General features: G+C 49.5%; 1 protein-coding gene across 2 annotated transcripts; it reads right to left on the bottom strand.

Annotated features, from left to right (window-relative positions):
- Positions 1–2,316: 2,316 nt before the first annotated feature.
- Positions 2,317–16,129, bottom strand: ADIPOR1 (adiponectin receptor 1). 2 transcript variants are annotated; one of them, XM_081114425.1, is made up of 8 exons: positions 16,012–16,129; positions 10,095–10,308; positions 8,346–8,462; positions 7,184–7,355; positions 6,507–6,693; positions 5,449–5,636; positions 3,871–4,064; positions 2,317–3,152 (listed from the first exon to the last, which is right to left on the bottom strand). In XM_081114425.1, exons 2-8 carry the CDS (start codon positions 10,233–10,235, stop codon positions 3,024–3,026), a joined length of 1,128 nt encoding a protein of 375 aa, XP_080970551.1. In that variant the 5' UTR covers positions 10,236–10,308; positions 16,012–16,129; the 3' UTR covers positions 2,317–3,023. The 2 variants fall into 2 exon arrangements, with proteins under 2 accessions (XP_080970551.1, XP_080970552.1); XM_081114426.1 differs by lacking the exon at positions 16,012–16,129 and adding an exon at positions 15,759–16,002.
- Between the last annotated feature and the right edge of the window lie 1,921 nt (positions 16,130–18,050).

Raw genomic sequence — 18,050 nt, 5'->3', positions numbered from 1 at the left:
TTGGCAAATGTTTCCCCAGTGGACTAACAGCGCATCCAACAATTTCTTTGGATATTACCCCTTTGCCATGATTTAAAACTGAAAACGAATGCTCTATGGGTAGAGATATTAGTCTTCTTACTGATAGGAAAAGGCTGGAGTCATATTCTTAGCTTTTATTCTTGGCCTTTCATCACAGCTCATCATTTCCTCATTCTCCTACAGTGCCTAGCACTCGATCTCACCAATGACTAGGGACCTCTGTACTTCCTCATGTAGGAAGTGGATGGGCTGGATCAGATAGACCAAGTGGTTGCAAACTCAGACGCCTCTAGAGCAGTGGTTCTCAACCTTCCTAATGCTGCGACCCTTTCATACAGTTCCTCATATTGTGGTGACCCCCGACCATAAAATTATTTTCGTTGCTACTTCATAACTGTAATTTTGCTATTGTGATGAATCGTCATGTAAATATCTGGTATGCAGGATGTATTTTCATTGGTACAAATTGAACATAATTAAAGCATAGTGATGAATCACAAAAACAATATGTAATTATGTTTTCCGATGGTCTCAGGCGACCCCTGTGAAAGGGCCGTTCGAACCCACAGGTTGAGAACCGCTGCTCTAGAGCTAGGCAGGGACGATGGTGACCTGGTGAGCACACCCTGCACCTAGTACACAGTCAGCACTGACTTCCCACTGCAGGCCGAAGCATGTTTGTGAACCACTGTGGCTTCTGCTATCAGCTCAAGTCTTTTTAAAAACTTAAAAGTTTTTATTAAATAGATATACTTAATACATATACACAAGAAAAATAATCATTGTTTAAGGAACATCCAGGTACTTACCACCTAGTTAAAAAGAATATAAGCTACAGTAATGAAATGTCCTGTCTTCCTCCCTCCCTCCTGTTCTGAGGTAACCATTTTTTTCTGAATTAAAATCCTTTTAAAATTCTTGCGATATTTGTGTCCCTAAACTATCATTAGTTTTGCAAAATTCTGAGCTTTACTCAGAAATGCAATCAAATGTAAGTTGCTTCCCTCCCTCCCTCCTGTGTTGTCACTTGTTACTGTAACTAATTTTCATAGTCTTTCGTTATATGAATAAGCCACAATTTATTATTCCAGTAAACAGTTTTGGATATTTGGCTTAATTTTAGTGCATTGCTAATACATCCGCAGCAATGTATCCTTTTAAAAAAATACTTTTAGAAAGAGGGTGGGGGAGGAGAAAGATTGATGTGAGATGTGAAGCTGAACTTCAATGGGCTGCTTCCTGCACGGTCCCCACCAGGGATGGAGCCTGCAACCCAGGCATGTGCCCTGACTGGGAATTGAAGCAGCAAACTTTCGGTACACTAGATGATGCCCACTGAGCCACACCAGCTGAAGCTGTAATGAATCTTTCTGATACCTCTCAGGAGCAGTGGTTTCCCAACTGTGGGATATGCCCTGACTGGGGACCAAACCTGCAACCTTGGCATATCAGGACGGTGCTCTAACCAACAAAGCTACCTGGCCAGTGCCAGAACCAACATTTTTGAAAGGAATTAATTTAGGATGAATTTTAGATACATCTCATTTTGTAAGGTGGGTTTCACGCAGTGTTTGCATGTTGCAACACGTATCCATATCCTCTACCCCTCGACAAAACCGGTCCTACCAACGTAGTTCCTGGTCTGCTCACATCCACACAAACGCAATATTAGGGTTTTTGATGTGCGCCAATCTGGTGGTAGTGAAATGGCTATCACTTTGGTTTTAATTTACATTTCCCTGATTACCACGAGGTTGAGAAAGTTTCCTCTGTCAGCCTAGTTGGATTATTTTTTAAAAGGTAACTTATCCTCCCAATTGTATAAATTGAGCAAATGCGTCTTTGTAACCCGAGAAAACTGCCTTCTAGCTGCTGAACTTCGCTCGGAAATGACTGCTGCAGGCCACACACACACACACAACTCATCTCAGGTCGAGTACGATTCCAAAGGCAGAGAATGACCTCTGATGAGACAACCTTAAGAGAACTGAACCCTAGAGTAATGTACAGTAGACCTTTGACAGTCACAGGGATATACCCCAATACCTCTGAGAACCATTGAATCATTAAATAATACTTCAGAATAATTTCTCTAGTAAAAGTCTGTGCAATAAGTAGAGAAAAGGCAGGCCTGACATAGGAGCTGATGCTTGGGAATCAATTGGGCTTATTCAATGGCTCGCACACGCCAGCCTGTCAACCCTGATTCAAATTTGTGCTTCTGCAGAATCCGAGATTACTTTTCTGGTTTTAATACTTTGGAGTTATGTGCAAATAGTTGAGACCACACATGTTAAATATTTGAATGCTAATTGTCTTCTGCACTTCCTTTTATTATCATCATAGCCTTTGCATCAGGATACACAGCAATGATAGCAAATTTCCTTTTAAAGCTTAGTATTAAATATTAAATATCTCTCCCCATTTTAATTTTACATTACTCTGCCAAGAAAAAAATTAAAACTCAAGTTATCTGAAGCCTGGACACACTTCCATGATTAGCTGCTGCCTCAAAGTTGGTGCCTTCTTCCTGCTGTCGTCAGATCCAGGCCCGAGACGGACCGGCTACGATCGTTTCTGAAAAGTGTGCTACAAAATGGATGGCCTGTTCCAAGCCAGGTTACAAAGTAAGGACGGGGGTAAGGGAGGGACATTTTCTTCCAGAAATAGAATTTCTGAAGAGTCCCAGTCCATCATTTTTTCCCAAAATGGTTGGAGGAGGGATAAAATCTCAACGTGAGCTTCAGAACGCTCTGTGCCAAGGGGACAGAGCTGCCTTGCTGAGGAGGGGCGTGGCCAGTGGACCACCCCTCCTCCGCGAGGGACATGGAAAGCTTATCCCCCCGCCCTGAGGCGGGAAGGTGGGCTGAAGCCTGGCTGGCACTGAATTCTCTAAGAGGTTTCTTCTAGAAACAGACAACTCAGACGCTTCCTTTCACTTCAGCAAGGAAGTTATTTTTGAAAGCACTTGGGAAGTTCCCCTCCAGCCTTGAGTGGGAGGCTCAGAGAAGAGAGTCATCGGTACAGCCGCCTTCCAAGCCGTAGCGGAATTCCTGAAGGTTGGAGACCCCATAGAAGTGGACGAAGGCTGCTGCCACCACCAGGACATGAAAAATCTGATGCGACTGGAACTGTAGGAACAAGAGGTGACCCTTAAGAGTAATGGCAAGGAGGGATCAGACATGAGAAGAGAGCTCTTACCTCATCTAACTTCTCTCAAAGTTTTATGTCATGAAAATTATATATTTGCTATAAATTTTTTGATGTTTTTATTGATTTGAGGGAGAGGAAGGGAGAGGGAGAGAACATCGATCAATTGCCTCTGGCATGGACCCTGACTGGCAGATTGTATCCACAACCAGGGCATGTGCCCTGACTGGGAACTGAACCAACCTTTGGCGCACAGGACGGACGCTCAAGGCACTGAGCCACACCGGCCAGGGCTAGAGAATTTAAAAAGTTGCGTCAGAGCTCAGCCAGCATGGCTCAGTGGCTGAGCCTCCACCTATGGACCAGGAGGTCACGGTTTGATTCCCAGTTGCGGGCTTGATCCCCAGTGTGGGGCAGGCAGGAGGCAGCCAGTCAGTGATTCTCTCATCATGATGTTTCTATATTGCTCTCCGTCTCCCTTCCTCTCTGAAATCAATAAAAATAGATTAAAAAATAAATACAAGTGTCAGAAATACACCAAAATGTTCATACTGATCACTCCCTCCCGCTGCCCACTTCCCCTGTACATGTATGTACCCCAAACACCACATGGCCCCATGTCTGTACTGCCTTTTACTCAGACCTTTCACCTGGGGCCAGTCCCTGACCACAGGCACTGCCGGCAGAGCCGTCTCTTACCCATATGTCAAACTTTCCAGGGAAGAAGCGCTCAGGAATTCGAGCCGCATAGAGGCCAGCCCCGGTGATGTACATCACGGCCATGAGGAAGAACCAGCCCATCTGGCCCACGGTGGTGGCCTTGACGAAGCCCTCGGCGATGGTAAAGTGCATGGTGGGCACGACGCCACTCAGACCCAGGCCCAGGAACACCCCTGCACAGAGCAGACCAGACGGTCAGGGAGGGGACAGCTGTCACACGGTGAACACGGCTGCTTCGCTCTGGAATTCGAATGTCTGTGATAATTAGCTACTTTTCAGGAAGTTTGGCCACAAAATGGAGAATGGTTAGCAGATATTTCTTCAACATCCGGAATGGGAAGAAGGCTGTGAAAGTGCTTATATACACATTACCCTCTAAACAGCACCACGAACAAACATCTCACATTCTTCACTATTTGTTAGGCAAAAGTGACAGACCAAACCCTCTGGTGGCATCAGATCTGTGAGCAGGTGAGGAGCAGGAACAAGAGTTAAACGAGCCATTCTTCACCTGCTCGCAGTTCTGGTGCCAGCGAACTCAGATGCACAGCTTCAGGTGCCTCTGCAGTGGGGAGGGGTAGACAGTTCCCCAGGAAGATCGTACACTACGAAGTACCCAGGCTCTGACCTGAGCAGGTGGAGACATTCAAGTTAGAAGCTGGTGTAGCTGCTGGGACAGACAAGGGAGGTAAGAGGAAGGGAAGAACGGGCACCTGTCCCAACACAACGGGAGCTGGGGGGCGGGTCAGGGACCACCTCTCCACTCTTGATATACCTTGTTAAAGCACCACGCCCAGCATGTGCTGATGCTTGATGAACATTGAATTCTTTTAACTAAAAGTCACAACATACCAGATAATAAGAAATCTAAAGAGGTCTCTGGTGTTGCTGTAAGTAATAAAGCTTAAAATAGGAGTAGAGGTGGCACAACCCAAAGATGCTCATGCTTTAGCTATTCCAGTAGTTGACCGGGGGCCTCCCATATGCACCCCGACTTGGGACCAAACCGAACGACACCCTGGGTATATGCCGACTGGGAATCGAATTGGTGACCTTTGGGTGCACGGAATGATGCTCAGTCAACTGAGCCACACTGGCCAGGGCTGTACGTTTTGATAAGAGCAGTCATTTCTATACTTGCAGCTAATTGAAAAACTTGGTCATTATGTTGCTTATTAGCATTCCATGAAATAATATGAAACCTGGGGGATAACGGAGCTTTAGAAGCCCATACTGTCGCCTGACTGCCGTGGCTCAGTAGTTGAGCATCGTCCCATGCACCAAAAGGCTGCCAGTTCGGTCAGGGCACATCCCCCAGGTTGTGGGTGTGATCCCGGTGGGAGTGCACACGGTCAATGTCTCTCTCTCCCGTTCTCCCCTCCAGTCTCTCTTAATTAATAAAAACATGAAAACAGCAGTAGAATACTGCTCTCAGGATTCTGAAGACAAATCAGGGTTTGACTGGGGTCCTCAAACTGCAAATCTTGGGACCTAAGGTTGAGCCTATTAGGGTCAAGGTTGAACGACCTGTGAGATTTCCATCACCTTCACACCCACCTGCTCTTGTCTGCCGGTGCTTAGGAGTGGCAAACCGGTCCCACTGTGCCACAATGATGGCGGAAATGCCCAGGACACAGATGATGGAGAGGTAGATGAGCCGTGGCTGTGGGGAGCAGTAGAAGGAGTAATAGAGCCATGGGACAAAGCTCCCCATAATCAGCAGGGCAATCCCTGAATAGTCCAGTCTGAAAGAGAGCCACAAAGTTAAAATGCATCAGTGGGAGAAATGAAGACTTCCTATGGCTCCTTCAACTGTTCGTTTTTCCCTCCATCTGCTCGCAGATCTGACCATTCCCCATCCCTTGTCTATATCCTGGATTGAAATCCACAAGGTTAAGCACTTGTCTTTGCAGTGGAAGAGCTGCTAAGAGTCCCCATCACAGAACTCTCTTCCCCTCAGGCCCCCCACTGGGCACTTAAATTCAGCTTTTCGCTCAGGAGGGCTCTGACTGTTCCCCAGTTCTGACAAGTTGAGTTCTAAACACAAACCCTTAAATTGGAAGTAGCTGCTGTTTTAACTGACTTTTAAATGATAAAAATGTATTGCCATTACTGGTGTTATTGGGAAGAAAACAAAATAATCCATCCCCACCACCACCAACAACAACAGGCTCAGAACGGGGGATTATGGAAGGCAGCAGATGACAGGCATCTGGGGCTTCCAGCCATGTGTGGGCAGCGAAGATAAGCTGCTTGGCCGTGGGCAGGAGCACAGCAGAACGCAGCACAGGACACGTCACCACGCCCATGGGCCCGGGCGCTTGGTCTGGAGAGTAGCCCACTCGCACCCAGCTCACAGGACAGCGCTGAGCAGGTGGGAAATACATTCCACGCTGGGTTCCAGCTGTTGGGGCTACCGTGCATTTTTTCATGAAGGATTTAAAAGAGCCTCATCACCCTATTACACCTACAAGGTAGAAAGCCTTTCCTTGGGCACAGCAGGGCGTCTTCAGGGGCCACTGGGGGTCCCAGTCCTCAGGTCACAGGATGGGACAGCAGGGCCTAGTATTCCCCTCCCTCCTCACCCCCGTCCCAATGTCAGGCCTGTCACTCACTTGGAAAAAGTCCGAGAGACTTTCTCTGAGTGACAGTAGACGGTGTGAAAGAGCCAGGAGAAGCTGAGGCAGAGCACTGCACCCAGGAAGAACATGCCGAACACCACCTTCTCCTGCAGGGGCGCCATGAAGTACATGTTTGGTCTCAGCATGGTCAAGATTCCCAGGAACAGAAACAGCACAAAACCTAGAGGAGGAAGAGGAACAGAGCTGAGGAGGAAGGGAAGGTGTGCATTCTGACAGTTGGTGTTGAATCAGGACTAACATTATCGGGTTTAGCTGTGGGAACTGTAGTCCAAAATTCTGGAGAAAATGGCACCAGTCACATAGGCCCTGACAAAAAGATCATTTAGGAAAATGCTGGCATTTTGCTGTGACAGTGGAAATGTATGAAATGGAAGGAACTGCCTCCATGCTGGATAGTTCTTCCAGGGATTACAAGACAACACAACACCTAGTTGCATCTTCTTCTCCCATTTCCAGTCCCCCCCATGCCCGACCCCTGCCTGCCTTACAGACCAATGACCAAGAGCTGACCACGCTCACTGGCAGTTCGGAGGCGCAACGCCAGCTTTCAGTCAGCCAGAACAACTTTGTTCTTCTTGCCAGAGACACAGGCTATAAAACTCCTTTGCACCTGAAGAGACAAAAGCTGCATTCCCAGCCCCAGCACTCACCAAGCAGATGGGTCCAGATGTTGCCGGTCTCTGTGTGGATGCGGAAGATGCTCCGGAAGCAAGCCCGGAAGGAGGGCATGGGCGGCCTGTGGCCGTGGAGCAGGTAATCGTTGTCTTTCAGCCAGTCCGGGAGCACATCGTACGGGATGACCCTCCAGCGTCCCTCCCAGACCTGGGGCAGTGGGAACATGAACGTGCCTGTGGCTTTTAAAACCATACACTTCCGCCTCCTTGACCCGCTCCTCCTGGAGATTCTGGCTGCCCCTGCTCTGCCCTTCCCAGGAAACGAAATCCTCACGAGGCTGAGACCGTGTCCTTGAGAGCAGGGGCTCTCAGCCTCGGACAGTGAGCAGAAGCAGGGACGAGATGGACAAACTTCTCGTTTTCACTCACCTCTAACTAAATTCAACATTTCCCTCAATTTAAGTGTGAGCAGCAAACCACAGGATTAGAACTGTGACTCTGTCACCAACAGAAATCACAGATATTTTCATACCTTAGTTTTGCAGATACCAACATATTTTTATTCATCACTACTTCGAACTTAAAAATTTTGTCCTGGCTGGGTAGCTTAGTTGGTTAGAGCTACCCAATACATAAAAGGCTGTGGGTCTCATCCCCAGTCAGGGCACATACAAGAATCAACAAATAAATGTATAGATAAGTGGAACAACAAATCGATGTTTCTCTCTCGCTCTCTCTTAAAAAATCAGTAAAATTTAAAAAAAACCACAAATTTTAATACAATATTTTAAAGCTTGTCATTAATGCATATTTAATGTTTTAATAAAGGAGCCCAATCACATTTTAATATTTTGATGACTGCCAAAGGGATCCACAGCAAAAATAATTGAGAGCTCCTGTTTAGTACATATATTTAAATATTTATTTATTTATTTATTTTTATTAAAGTATTACCTGTGTCTCCTTTCCCCCCCAAATGCCCCTCCCCTGCCCCGTCGCCACTCCTGCTCAGAACATATTTTGAATAATGCTTTAACACATTAGGCAGTAAAAATCTGCTAGCCTGATATTTACTGCACCTTAAGCAAAAACAAATACACACACAGGAATCAAAGGTCTTTAGCCCACTGCAGGCCCACCCGCTGGGACACCCCCAGTAAGCCCACCGCCCCTCCCCTCCAGGACTAGCTCTCAGCACCTTATACACGAACTCCTCCATCTTCTCCATGGCATGGTGTGCTTGCAGGGGAAGTGTCAGGACCCTCACCTCCTCCTCCTCCTCCTGGGGCACTGGGCATGCTTGCTCTTCTTCAGCCTGTGAGAAAAAATAAACACAAACCCATCCTAGCAGTCACCTCATAAACCGTGCCATTGCAGGCCAGACATGCTAGGGAAACCCTAACTGAACGCTGTGTGCACAGGGCCTGTGGCCCCTTCTCTAAAGCATGGCAGTTAGTAAGTTCAGGACGCTCTAGTTCAGGATTGACTGATACTGTGTACATGCTGGCGTGAAAGCGCAATTCACACAGGAGACAGGCCGATGGGGACACAGGATGAGCACACTAGTCCCCACGGTCTGTAAGTCTGAAGGCCCCCCCCAATCTCTAGAACAGCGCTTCTCGAGTTCCCCCAATTTCCCAAATACTTCCATCTTCCAGACCACGAGATTCTCAAAGCAACGAGCTGGCCTGGGTCTCAGATCCCCGGAGGACTGAGATCTGCTCACAGTTCCGTTTGCGGACTTGGGGACGCCATGATGACAAAACTGTATCCTCAGGAGCACCAGGGCCCGGAACGGACTCCACAGAACAAGCAGCACTGACACTGTGTGCACCTGGGGGAGGAGCGCCCTCATGGAGGCTGCCCCGCGACTCCAAGCCACGGCGGACAGCCTGGCCTCAGCTCCTTCCCCGACATCCGCTCTCCCTCTCTCCTGCTGATGGTCCCTGGTAAGCAAACGGCCCCTCAGGCTCGGTGACAGATCCCAGCCTGCCTACCCCACAGCACACTCCCTCTTTCCTCCGTGACAGAGTCCTTGGTGTTGTTCCTGTGATTTTACTCAAGCCCAATGAGAAGGCTGCGTTGCCCAAGCTCCACTGCAGCTGAACATGACTCCACAACGACTTCCCACAGGTGGCGTCAAGGGCAGTGTCCTGAGACACTTCTAGAAAGGGCGGGTCCTTCTCCCCTCCTCCTTGGGGGTGGCCAGTGTGGGCCTGGTGGGTGACCTCAAGAATGAAGGAGGGTTTTCTTTGTGCTTAATCCCTTCGCCTTTTTCACCCAGCCCCACAACCCCCTCCCCTCTGACCGCTGTCAGCCTGTTCTCTGTATCCGTGCGTCATGGTGATTATCTGAGGGAAAGCAGCGGGGGAGGTCGGAGAGGGTAAAGGGGGAATAAATGGTGATGGAAGGAGGACATGCGATACCACACACAGATGCTGCATTATAGAATTGCACCCCTAACACCTATGTAATTTTATTAGCCAGTGTCACTCCAATAAATTAAAAATAATCTTTTTAAATGAAGGAGGAGCAAGACAGGTGCCTGGCAGTGGCGCAGCCTCCACACAGCCTTGGCCAGTTCCGTCTAGAACCCTTTACTGGACAGACTGCTGTCCTGCCAGAGCCACAGGGATGTTTGTTGGTTATATGAAGCCAAACCTCAGCTAACTGCACCCTTCGTTCGCTCAGCCATTCACGGATGACTTATGGGATGGCAGGCCTGTGCTAAGCACCGGGTTACAGAGATGAGTGAACTCGTAAAAGCGGACAGTGGGGAAAACAGACAAATAAAAAGGTCCTTTGACACAGCATGAGGAGGACGAGGTGAGACATTCCCAGGGTGCCCTGGTTCCTCTTCTGGGGAGGGAGTTGAGGCTGCAGAGGTTCCAGGAGAAAGTCCGATGGCGGAAATCACTTACTTTCCGATGGCGGAAAGACAACTTACTTTGGCTGGGTCAGCGATCCCGCGTTTGCCCTTCTCTTCCAGCAGGGGTCCCAGTTCCGCCAGCTCCACCGTGTCAGTCCCCCGGTTACTGGCAGGAGCCCCATTGCCCTGTGCCACCACCGGTCCTTTGTGAGAAGACATCTAGCTGGTACCTCAGCACCCTGCAGCTTCAGCTTGGGGACAGGCTGGGTGTCTCAGCCCCAGGGGGCAGACACTAAAAGCAAACACAGACAAGAAGGGCGCTGACAATTTGCTCCTCTTCTGGTTCCATTTCCACAGGTCGGCACTGAGTACGATGCTAGCTAATAAACTCACATTCTGTCGCCAATTCTGAAGGCCACTTAATGCTAAGATGAAATCTACTCCTTCTTCCTCTTTAACAGCAGCCTTTACTCAGAGCCCCACTAACCTCACAGGTAAGGCTGAAAACAGAGCCCTTGGTTGTTGGCTTTCAAAGCATCTGTGGTTTTTGTACCAAACTGTCACCACTGAAAAACGGTGTCTACCCTCAACTCCCCCACCTGTATGGACCCCATTCAGTGAGAAGAAACAGCCCATCAAGCCAAAGCTATTCGCCCAAGAAAGGTCTGGCTTTGAGACTGTGGAGCAAAAATATGCAGTCAACACCTGGCTGTAACTACAAGACCTCCCGGCTTAGACAGGAATTAAGTGCCAGCTGGACTCAGCTGGGTTTCTCCTACAAACGCTCGGACAATGCAAACACCCTGCATGCAGAGGGAGGCCTCCTAATTCTACCATAGGATTGGAGCTTGGGTTCAACACTTAGAGAACACACTCCACCACCATTCCCTTTAGGGTAACCAATCACTTACCTGAAAGCAGGGAGCTGAGCACAAGGAGGTAGCCTTGCCCTTTGCCACACACACCCCAAACCGCCGGCTCAGCAAGAGCCTGGCCAGCCACCACAGGTCGTAAGCAAAGCCCCACTCAAACGAGCCTTTCAGAAACCAGACAGGCACAGACTCTTCAGGAAAACCAGGGAACCTAGAGCTCCGTTTTCCAGGAAGTCTCCAAACCTGCAGGTCCTCCAGAGCTGGATGTCAGATAGCAGTCTTTAATCAGGCCTCAGGGCGATGAAAATAGTATTGAAAGGTGCCCAAGGAGGTCCACTCTCCTGTAAATGACCAGGCTCTTCCCTCTCCCAGAAACACAGGAGTCGATGTCTCACAGCTGCAGTAGCAGCCATAACATTAGCATTTTCGTGCCCGGGCCACCCGGGCCCCCATGACTCCAGGGCGATGCACAGAGGACCCGGTAACACTTTCCCGTGGAGTGAGCTGCTTCACAGGCGCGGAAACTTGAGCTTAGGGAACCAAAGCCTGTGCAAGGGGCAGTAAGGAAGCGGGACTCTGCTCCCAGGGGAGGCTGTCTCTTTCTTGTACGAGTTCTTTTTTAAAATCCAAGAGTAATCACACTTTCTCCTCAGGGATTACAGTGGGTTTATGTAGGCAAGCGAGGGCAAGCCTCAAGTTTCAAAAGCCATGCTGTGCTCAACTCAAATGCACAACGGAAAGCAACAAGAAATTTAGTTCAAGAGACAAACAAAAACTCGCTGTGCAGAGGCCTTTCCGTGGTGTCAACACAAAGAAAGTTCCTCTTTCTTCAAATGTGCAGACTGACAAGACAGAGGCCACTTAGGCACCAGCCGAGCCCACGGAGAACAGGAAGTGGGAGGCCCCTGGACTCCTCAGGTGAGAAGAAACGTTGGGAAACCCTTTTCAGCAGGCTGACCACAAAACATGTTTCCTCACAGGGAAGCACGGCCTTATCAACAGCCTTACTGAGAAGGACTTCATATTGGAAAACATGTATCAATAGCTCTGGGCGTCTTGCAGAAGTCAGTCTCGAAAGGAGAATACACTTAGCTTAGTATACTGCTGGCAGTACTTCAGAGACGGCCAAAAAATCCTTCTCAGGTTCAGGGATCCAGTACTACCTCGAATAGATACAGATCCCTGATTCTGGTCAGAGCCCACAGTTCAAAAGGAATGAATGGATGAATGGGGCAGCTTTCCAGCCAGCAAGCATGTGGCTCATTAACCTCTTATCACTAGCTAAGGATTTAGCGCTTTCTGGTGCTGGTGGAGCTTTCTCCTTTCACTGAATATGTAACCAATGCATTTAGTGCTGCACCCTCAGGCCTTCTCAGGTCCTGTGCAAAATACAAAGTGGAACAAGTCAAGGAGTCTACAGTCAGAGGGCACAAGGTAATTTGTGGCACCAGTAAAGCTAGGGATACAAGAACCCCTAAACTAGAACAGCCACACACACAAGTTCAGTTACTCTGAATGCTGGGAAACTATTTTAGGAGAAGCAATCAGAATAACATAGCCAAACGTTAAGCTGGGCAATCAGGGTCAAGAGATCAGATGCAGAACCCAGCTTGGTAGTCTTAAAATTTCCTCATTTGATCTGAAAAGTTCCTTCGCCCTCAAGTCTAGGGTCTCCTAGGACAGTGATGGCGAACCTATGACACGCGTGTCAGAGGTGACACACGAACTCATTTTTTTGGTTGACTTTCCTTTGTTAAATGGCATTTAAATATATAAAATAAATATCAAAAATATGAATCTTTGTTTTACTATGGTTGTAAATATCAAAAAATTTCTATATGTGACACGGCACCAGAGTTAAGTTAGGGTTTTTCAAAATGCTGACCTGCCGAGCTCAAAGGGTTCGCCATCACTGTCCTGGGATAACCTCAGTTTTTGGCCATCATCAAAGTCTTTCCCGTTTCTGTCCAAATCATCTGCTGCTAATTTTTCTGATTCCCTCCAACGCCTCTATTACTCGCTCCTACACTCCCCACCCCCAGCAGTGTCTCCTAGATTCAGTCACTACGCCTAACACCCCATTAACTCATCAACCCGCCATCAGCTACAAGATACGTCATCATGCAATGAAATACATACAGTGGAGGCCATCATAGTGAGCAAAAGTCCACTGTCCACTTTGGTCTTCTAAACTGTAGCAACACAGAGACAGGAGAGGGAGAGAGAGGGATCGGAGTCTGGCAAGAAAGAAGAGCAGGTAATGCTAGGAACTGAAAACACAGTTTCTGACCGGGCAGACCACTCACCACAGCTGGGAGTTGTTACAAACGCCTTCGTCTCTATGATCTATAAAATCAGCATAAACCCTGAAGTTGTGAAGACTGAATCTGGGAGCACCAGGGACTTCAGCCAGCGATATCCTTATGTATTTTAGAACATTCACCACACCCAATATAGCAAGTGATAATTGGGCCAAATCCCACCAAATGCATTTTTGATGGGATTTCTTTAATTCCAGCTAATAAGTCTTTACCACTAAGCTTTCTATCTGGATAAACCAGTATCAGAGGATAGAATACGGAGGCAGGGAGGTGTTTGTGCTCCTATAAATAAGATAATCTTGTGCCAAACTTGAGAAAGGACTGATTCTCAATCCCTCGCCAGCCAGCTGGAGACATTTTTTGAGACATTTATGCTGAGAGGCAGTTCCCAATTTTCCAGGCTATTGCACACTCCTTCCCTGGAGTCAATGGGCACAAGCTTCTAGAGGTTTTATTCTGGGGTCCCGGCACCCCTAGAGGTTGCATGGGTAGCTCTGTGTATGCCTACCTGACTAGTCTAGCAGAAAAGACAAGAGCGCACACAGCTGTCTTCTCCTCTGATACTCTCTGCTGGGAAAGGCCGATGCTGAAAACGACCAACTGCAGTAACAGGGCCTCGTCTTTCCTACTTGATGCCAAGTCACTGGCTTAAGAGTCTGAAGCGGAAAATCACAAGCTTATGTTCTTCCTAGCTCTTCTCCAGCTAAAGCAGTCCCAGCAGGAGGTCTTTTTTTTCCTTTCCCAAACAGACAGTAAGCTTTTCAAATGCCATGATAAAAAAAAAAAAAGAAAAAAAGAAGAAGAAGAAAAAAGTAAATGGTACACAGGCACATGCAGCAGCCCGTTTAATACCTGGCCATCAGCACATTACAGAGAACACGGTCAGTACACAACGTAGGGGTCACTTTACACTGGGCGCCCCAGGTTCCCCGATGAAACAAACGCAACCCCAGTGCACACTTAGAAGCCAATTGCTGGGAACCAGGGGGCACTTTCAAGGTCCTTTCCAACCAAGACAGCTACAAACTGTATAAATAATAACCACACCCCAACACTTCCGAGCAGAAAAAGAGAATCAACTCTGAGTGCAGTGAGAGGAACACAGTCCAGTGAGAGACATGAGGGACAAATGGGCGTTAAGGAGAAAAAGTAATGATTTTAATGGGTACCAACACCGGAAAACCCCCAACGTAATTCACACAGCTTCCCACTTAAAGAGGAATGTTTAGTTCGCCAGTGTGACCACAGGAGATGGAAAGGAACAATGTAATGTATCAAGAGTGTCAGTGTGGCTTTGCGTTATAAGGAAGTAGAGACCTTCCAGGGAAATAGAGAACTGGCCTAGAAAGAAACACAAATTTTGTTTCTGTTCTTTTTCTTTTTTTTTCCTTTTTAAGCGCCGCCCCCCCCAAAGAATTCTTGGAAAGGTAAGCTGAGGCCAGCCTGAAGAAACGGAAGATGGCCTGACAGCCCACCTAGGCTGGTGCACTTGACCCTTTAGCAGTGGGAGCCTCTGGATTAATGCTGCTTCCTGACACTTCCCTGAGATTCTTTCCTACTTGCAGGTAAAGTGATTGATTTAATCCCTGGAGAATCACAGAAATGCTTGGCCGCTGAGAACAGAACGCTTTCAGAGTCTGCTCTGCAAGCAGGTACAGGTGAGGTGCTCCAAGGTGGACCTCCGCAGGCGGTAAGGCTGACTCCCCAGGCGCCAACCAGGGCAGGGGCAGCAGCCCCCCCGGAATCACTGTGGCTGTGAGCTGGGACCCGCTGCCTGACACTGCGACCTGTTAAGCACCCAGCGAGTTCCTCCGACCGCAGATTCTGCACAAACATCGAGCAGCAGCTGCACCGGGACAGGCGGCCCGGCCCTCCAAGACGAAAGCAGCGAACAGACCCCACCTCATTTCAGAAAAGAGCCATCACAGCGCTCGCTTATCTAAGTGGCAGCTGCCGTCCCTGCCGCTGTCGGTGCTAACTACCCGGGGAAGACTACGGTTGCTCCTAAGTCCTACTGGGCCCCTCCGGCTCCTCCCACACGGGTTCCGTGTCAACTGAAGTGCCTCGTCAGGTTCCCACCGCCGAGGAAGCAGGAAGAACTGAGGGAAAGCATCGATCTACTTTATTTTCTTGGAAACCAAAGGCGTGAAGGACAAATCTTAAACATAAGATGGCAAACATCAATGCAGAATTTCTGAGGGGCTGGAATTTCGTGTTTCCCCGAAGTAGTTTAGCCTTCGCTCCAGGTCGGCGTTTAGGATTCCCGTAAACAAAGGTACACGTCCGCTAACCTCTCCTTTCCCAACACCAGGGAGGGGGCAGTGTCTGGTCTGATCGGACCAAGACCAGGTCGAGGACCCTGGGGCTCTCGGATCCCAAAGGTGCTCTCGCTGGACGGGCGGTCCTGCGAGCCGGCCCCCACCCTCCCTCCGCTCCCCCCGCGCTCGCGCCGCCGCCGGGACCGGGCTTCGTTCTGGGCCCGGCCCGCCCCAAGCCAGAGCCCGAATCCCGACACCTCCCCGGGCGGGGCGGGAGGACACCGCACTCACCAGCACGGCCGGCAGCTCGGAAGCCCGCGCCGCGGCCCATCCGCCCTTAAGAGGCTTTCGAGGTCGCCTCGGAGGCGGCGCGCGGCTGGGAGGGGCCGGAAATGTTTACAACACGGACCGCGGAGGACCGGAGGCGCGGCCGGCGTCGGGCGGGGGACTCGGACCTCGGGCCGCCCCCGTCGCAAACCGGGGCCTAGCGCCTCGCGGACCCCCAGCTCCCGCCCACTCGCTCGCCGCCGCCCCCGAAACTTACCGCCGGCGACAGGCTCAGCTGGGGCCGCGGAGCCCGCGCTACATCCCGCGGCGCCGCAAGCGGCCTGGAGCCCAGCGGCCCTGATCTGGACGCTCCCCGCGCCGGAAGGGGGCCCAGCGCTGACGTCACCTCTGCGCCGCAGCTCCGGGCCCCTCCCACGGGGGGGTCTTCCTCCAGCAGGCCAATCACAGGCCCGCTCCCCTGGGCCACGCCCCTGCGCAGCTCCAACCCCGAGCCCCGCCTCCTTGGCTGGGTGAGGACCACACCCCCAGCTGCACGCGGGAGCGCCCGACCGAGGAATGTCGGGGAGTTGGGCTGCACCGCGCCCAGTTTCATCCCTTGCGCCCGTCCTCTCCGCTGGCAAACCCCCCGATCTCACCATGGCCGGTGCCAGTTGTTTGCTCCTCCAAACACTCCTGAGCCCCTCTTCAGCCTCTTGGTCCCTCCCACATTGATTGACCGGAACCATCACGTGCGAAGTGCTGGGCTGCGCTTTAGTTCGGCGCCTGTAATTTCTTGCATAAACAGAACTGCCTCCAGCCTTGCTCCAGAACTCACTGCCCAGTCTGGGCTCCCACGCTCCGGCCTGTGAGTGCAGGTCTGGGAGACCACAGGTGGTGCAGCCCCCCTTGTAACCACAGAAAGTGATTTGAGGCAGTGATTTTCAACCGACGAGCTAGATCAGCAAAATTTATATTTTTTGGTGTGCCACAGAATTTTAAATTAGTTTACATGGGCTATGAGATGAAAAAGGTTGAATATCACTGATCTGAGGGACCACTTTCTCAGTTCTCCGGAGGATGGTGCATAACTAGTGCGATTTTAGATGGTAGTTGGTTACAATCTATGGATGCCTGGAGGCAGTGAGATTCTCCTGGTGCTGGTTAAAAGCATGGGCTGGAGTAACCCAGACCCAGGTTTCCATTCCTGGCCAGCCGATGATCTTGAACACCTTACTGAATGCCTCACCTGAAAAATGGGAAGAAAACCGTGCTCCTTCACTGGGTCTTTGTCAGGATTGAGATGATTTATGCAGGCTCTTCTATGATGCCAGGCAAATGGCAATGCTTCATACATGTTGGCTGTTATGTGATGCCTGCTGTATAAAACCCCCAGAAACATTCATTGTCCACCGGACTGACTTTAATTTTCCTCAGCGAGACCTTTGCCAAATCCTTAATCTTAGACTCAGGATGATCGTAAGGATTAAATTATGAATACTTAAGCAAGTTTCTGGTTTGTGGCTGTGAACTCGCAACGTTTTTTCTTCTCTTCCTCCTCTTCTGAATCCTCCCCCCCATCCACATCTTGTATCTCTACTCTAGTATTAATCACTGTGTTGTAATTACTTTTCACATGTCTATTTTACTTTAGACTAGGAGCTCTTTGGGGGTCAGAGACCAGTCTTGTCACAGTGGTATCCTGCGCTGAGCACGGTGCTTGGCACATGGCAGGTCCTACAGAAATGTTTGCATACTGAGTGGATGAGACAGAAACCCATGCAAAACAAGGAATGGTGAACTTGTGTGTGAAGAATTTTCTTTGCTGGGCTGCTTTATTATCTGAACCCAACAATCCTAAGCACGATTTTCCTTCTGGAGATGAGGAAGCTAAGTGTCTCCCCCTGTTTACACATCTAGTAGTACGCACATACTAGCTGATCAAGAAATGTTTGGTAGAATACCAATAACAGGATTAACTGATGATTCCGCTTTATGGAAGGGTTGAATTCTCAGGTCCCATAACTCTTCTTTTAGGGCCCAGAGAAAGCAATACATGGTTCCATGCAGAACTGCAATGCTGACCGTTCCTCCCGAGACTGATGCATAGTTCTGTCCCAATGGGACTAACAAAGATCTCAGAAAGCTGCCTGGTCCAACCCTGGGCGATGGGAGTGGACTGGGTCCTGACGTCAGAGCAGAGGAGAGGGCAAACGGATGGGCTGGGGAGGCCACCTCTGTCCAGGCACCAGTAAGTCTGGCTGGGCTGGTGATGTCAGGTTATTGTTTTTAAAAATCTATTTTTATTGATTTTAGAAA

Source organism: Myotis nattereri (assembly GCF_964212035.1).
Source record: "Myotis nattereri genome assembly, chromosome: 20".
NCBI classification, from domain to species: Eukaryota; Metazoa; Chordata; class Mammalia; order Chiroptera; family Vespertilionidae; genus Myotis; species Myotis nattereri.
This window is presented reverse-complemented; position numbering and strand designations above follow the sequence as displayed.

Coding starts and splice junctions, on each gene's coding strand:
- ADIPOR1 (XM_081114425.1), bottom strand. CDS start 10,235: ATGTCTTCTCACAAAGGACCGGTGGTGGCACAGGGCAATGGGGCTCCT. Junction 8,463..10,094: donor GGATCGCTGACCCAGCCAAA/GTAAGTTGTCTT, acceptor TTTTTCTCACAG/GCTGAAGAAGAGCAAGCATG. Junction 3,153..3,870: donor CTGGAAAGTTTGACATATGG/GTAAGAGACGGC, acceptor TTGTTCCTACAG/TTCCAGTCGCATCAGATTTT.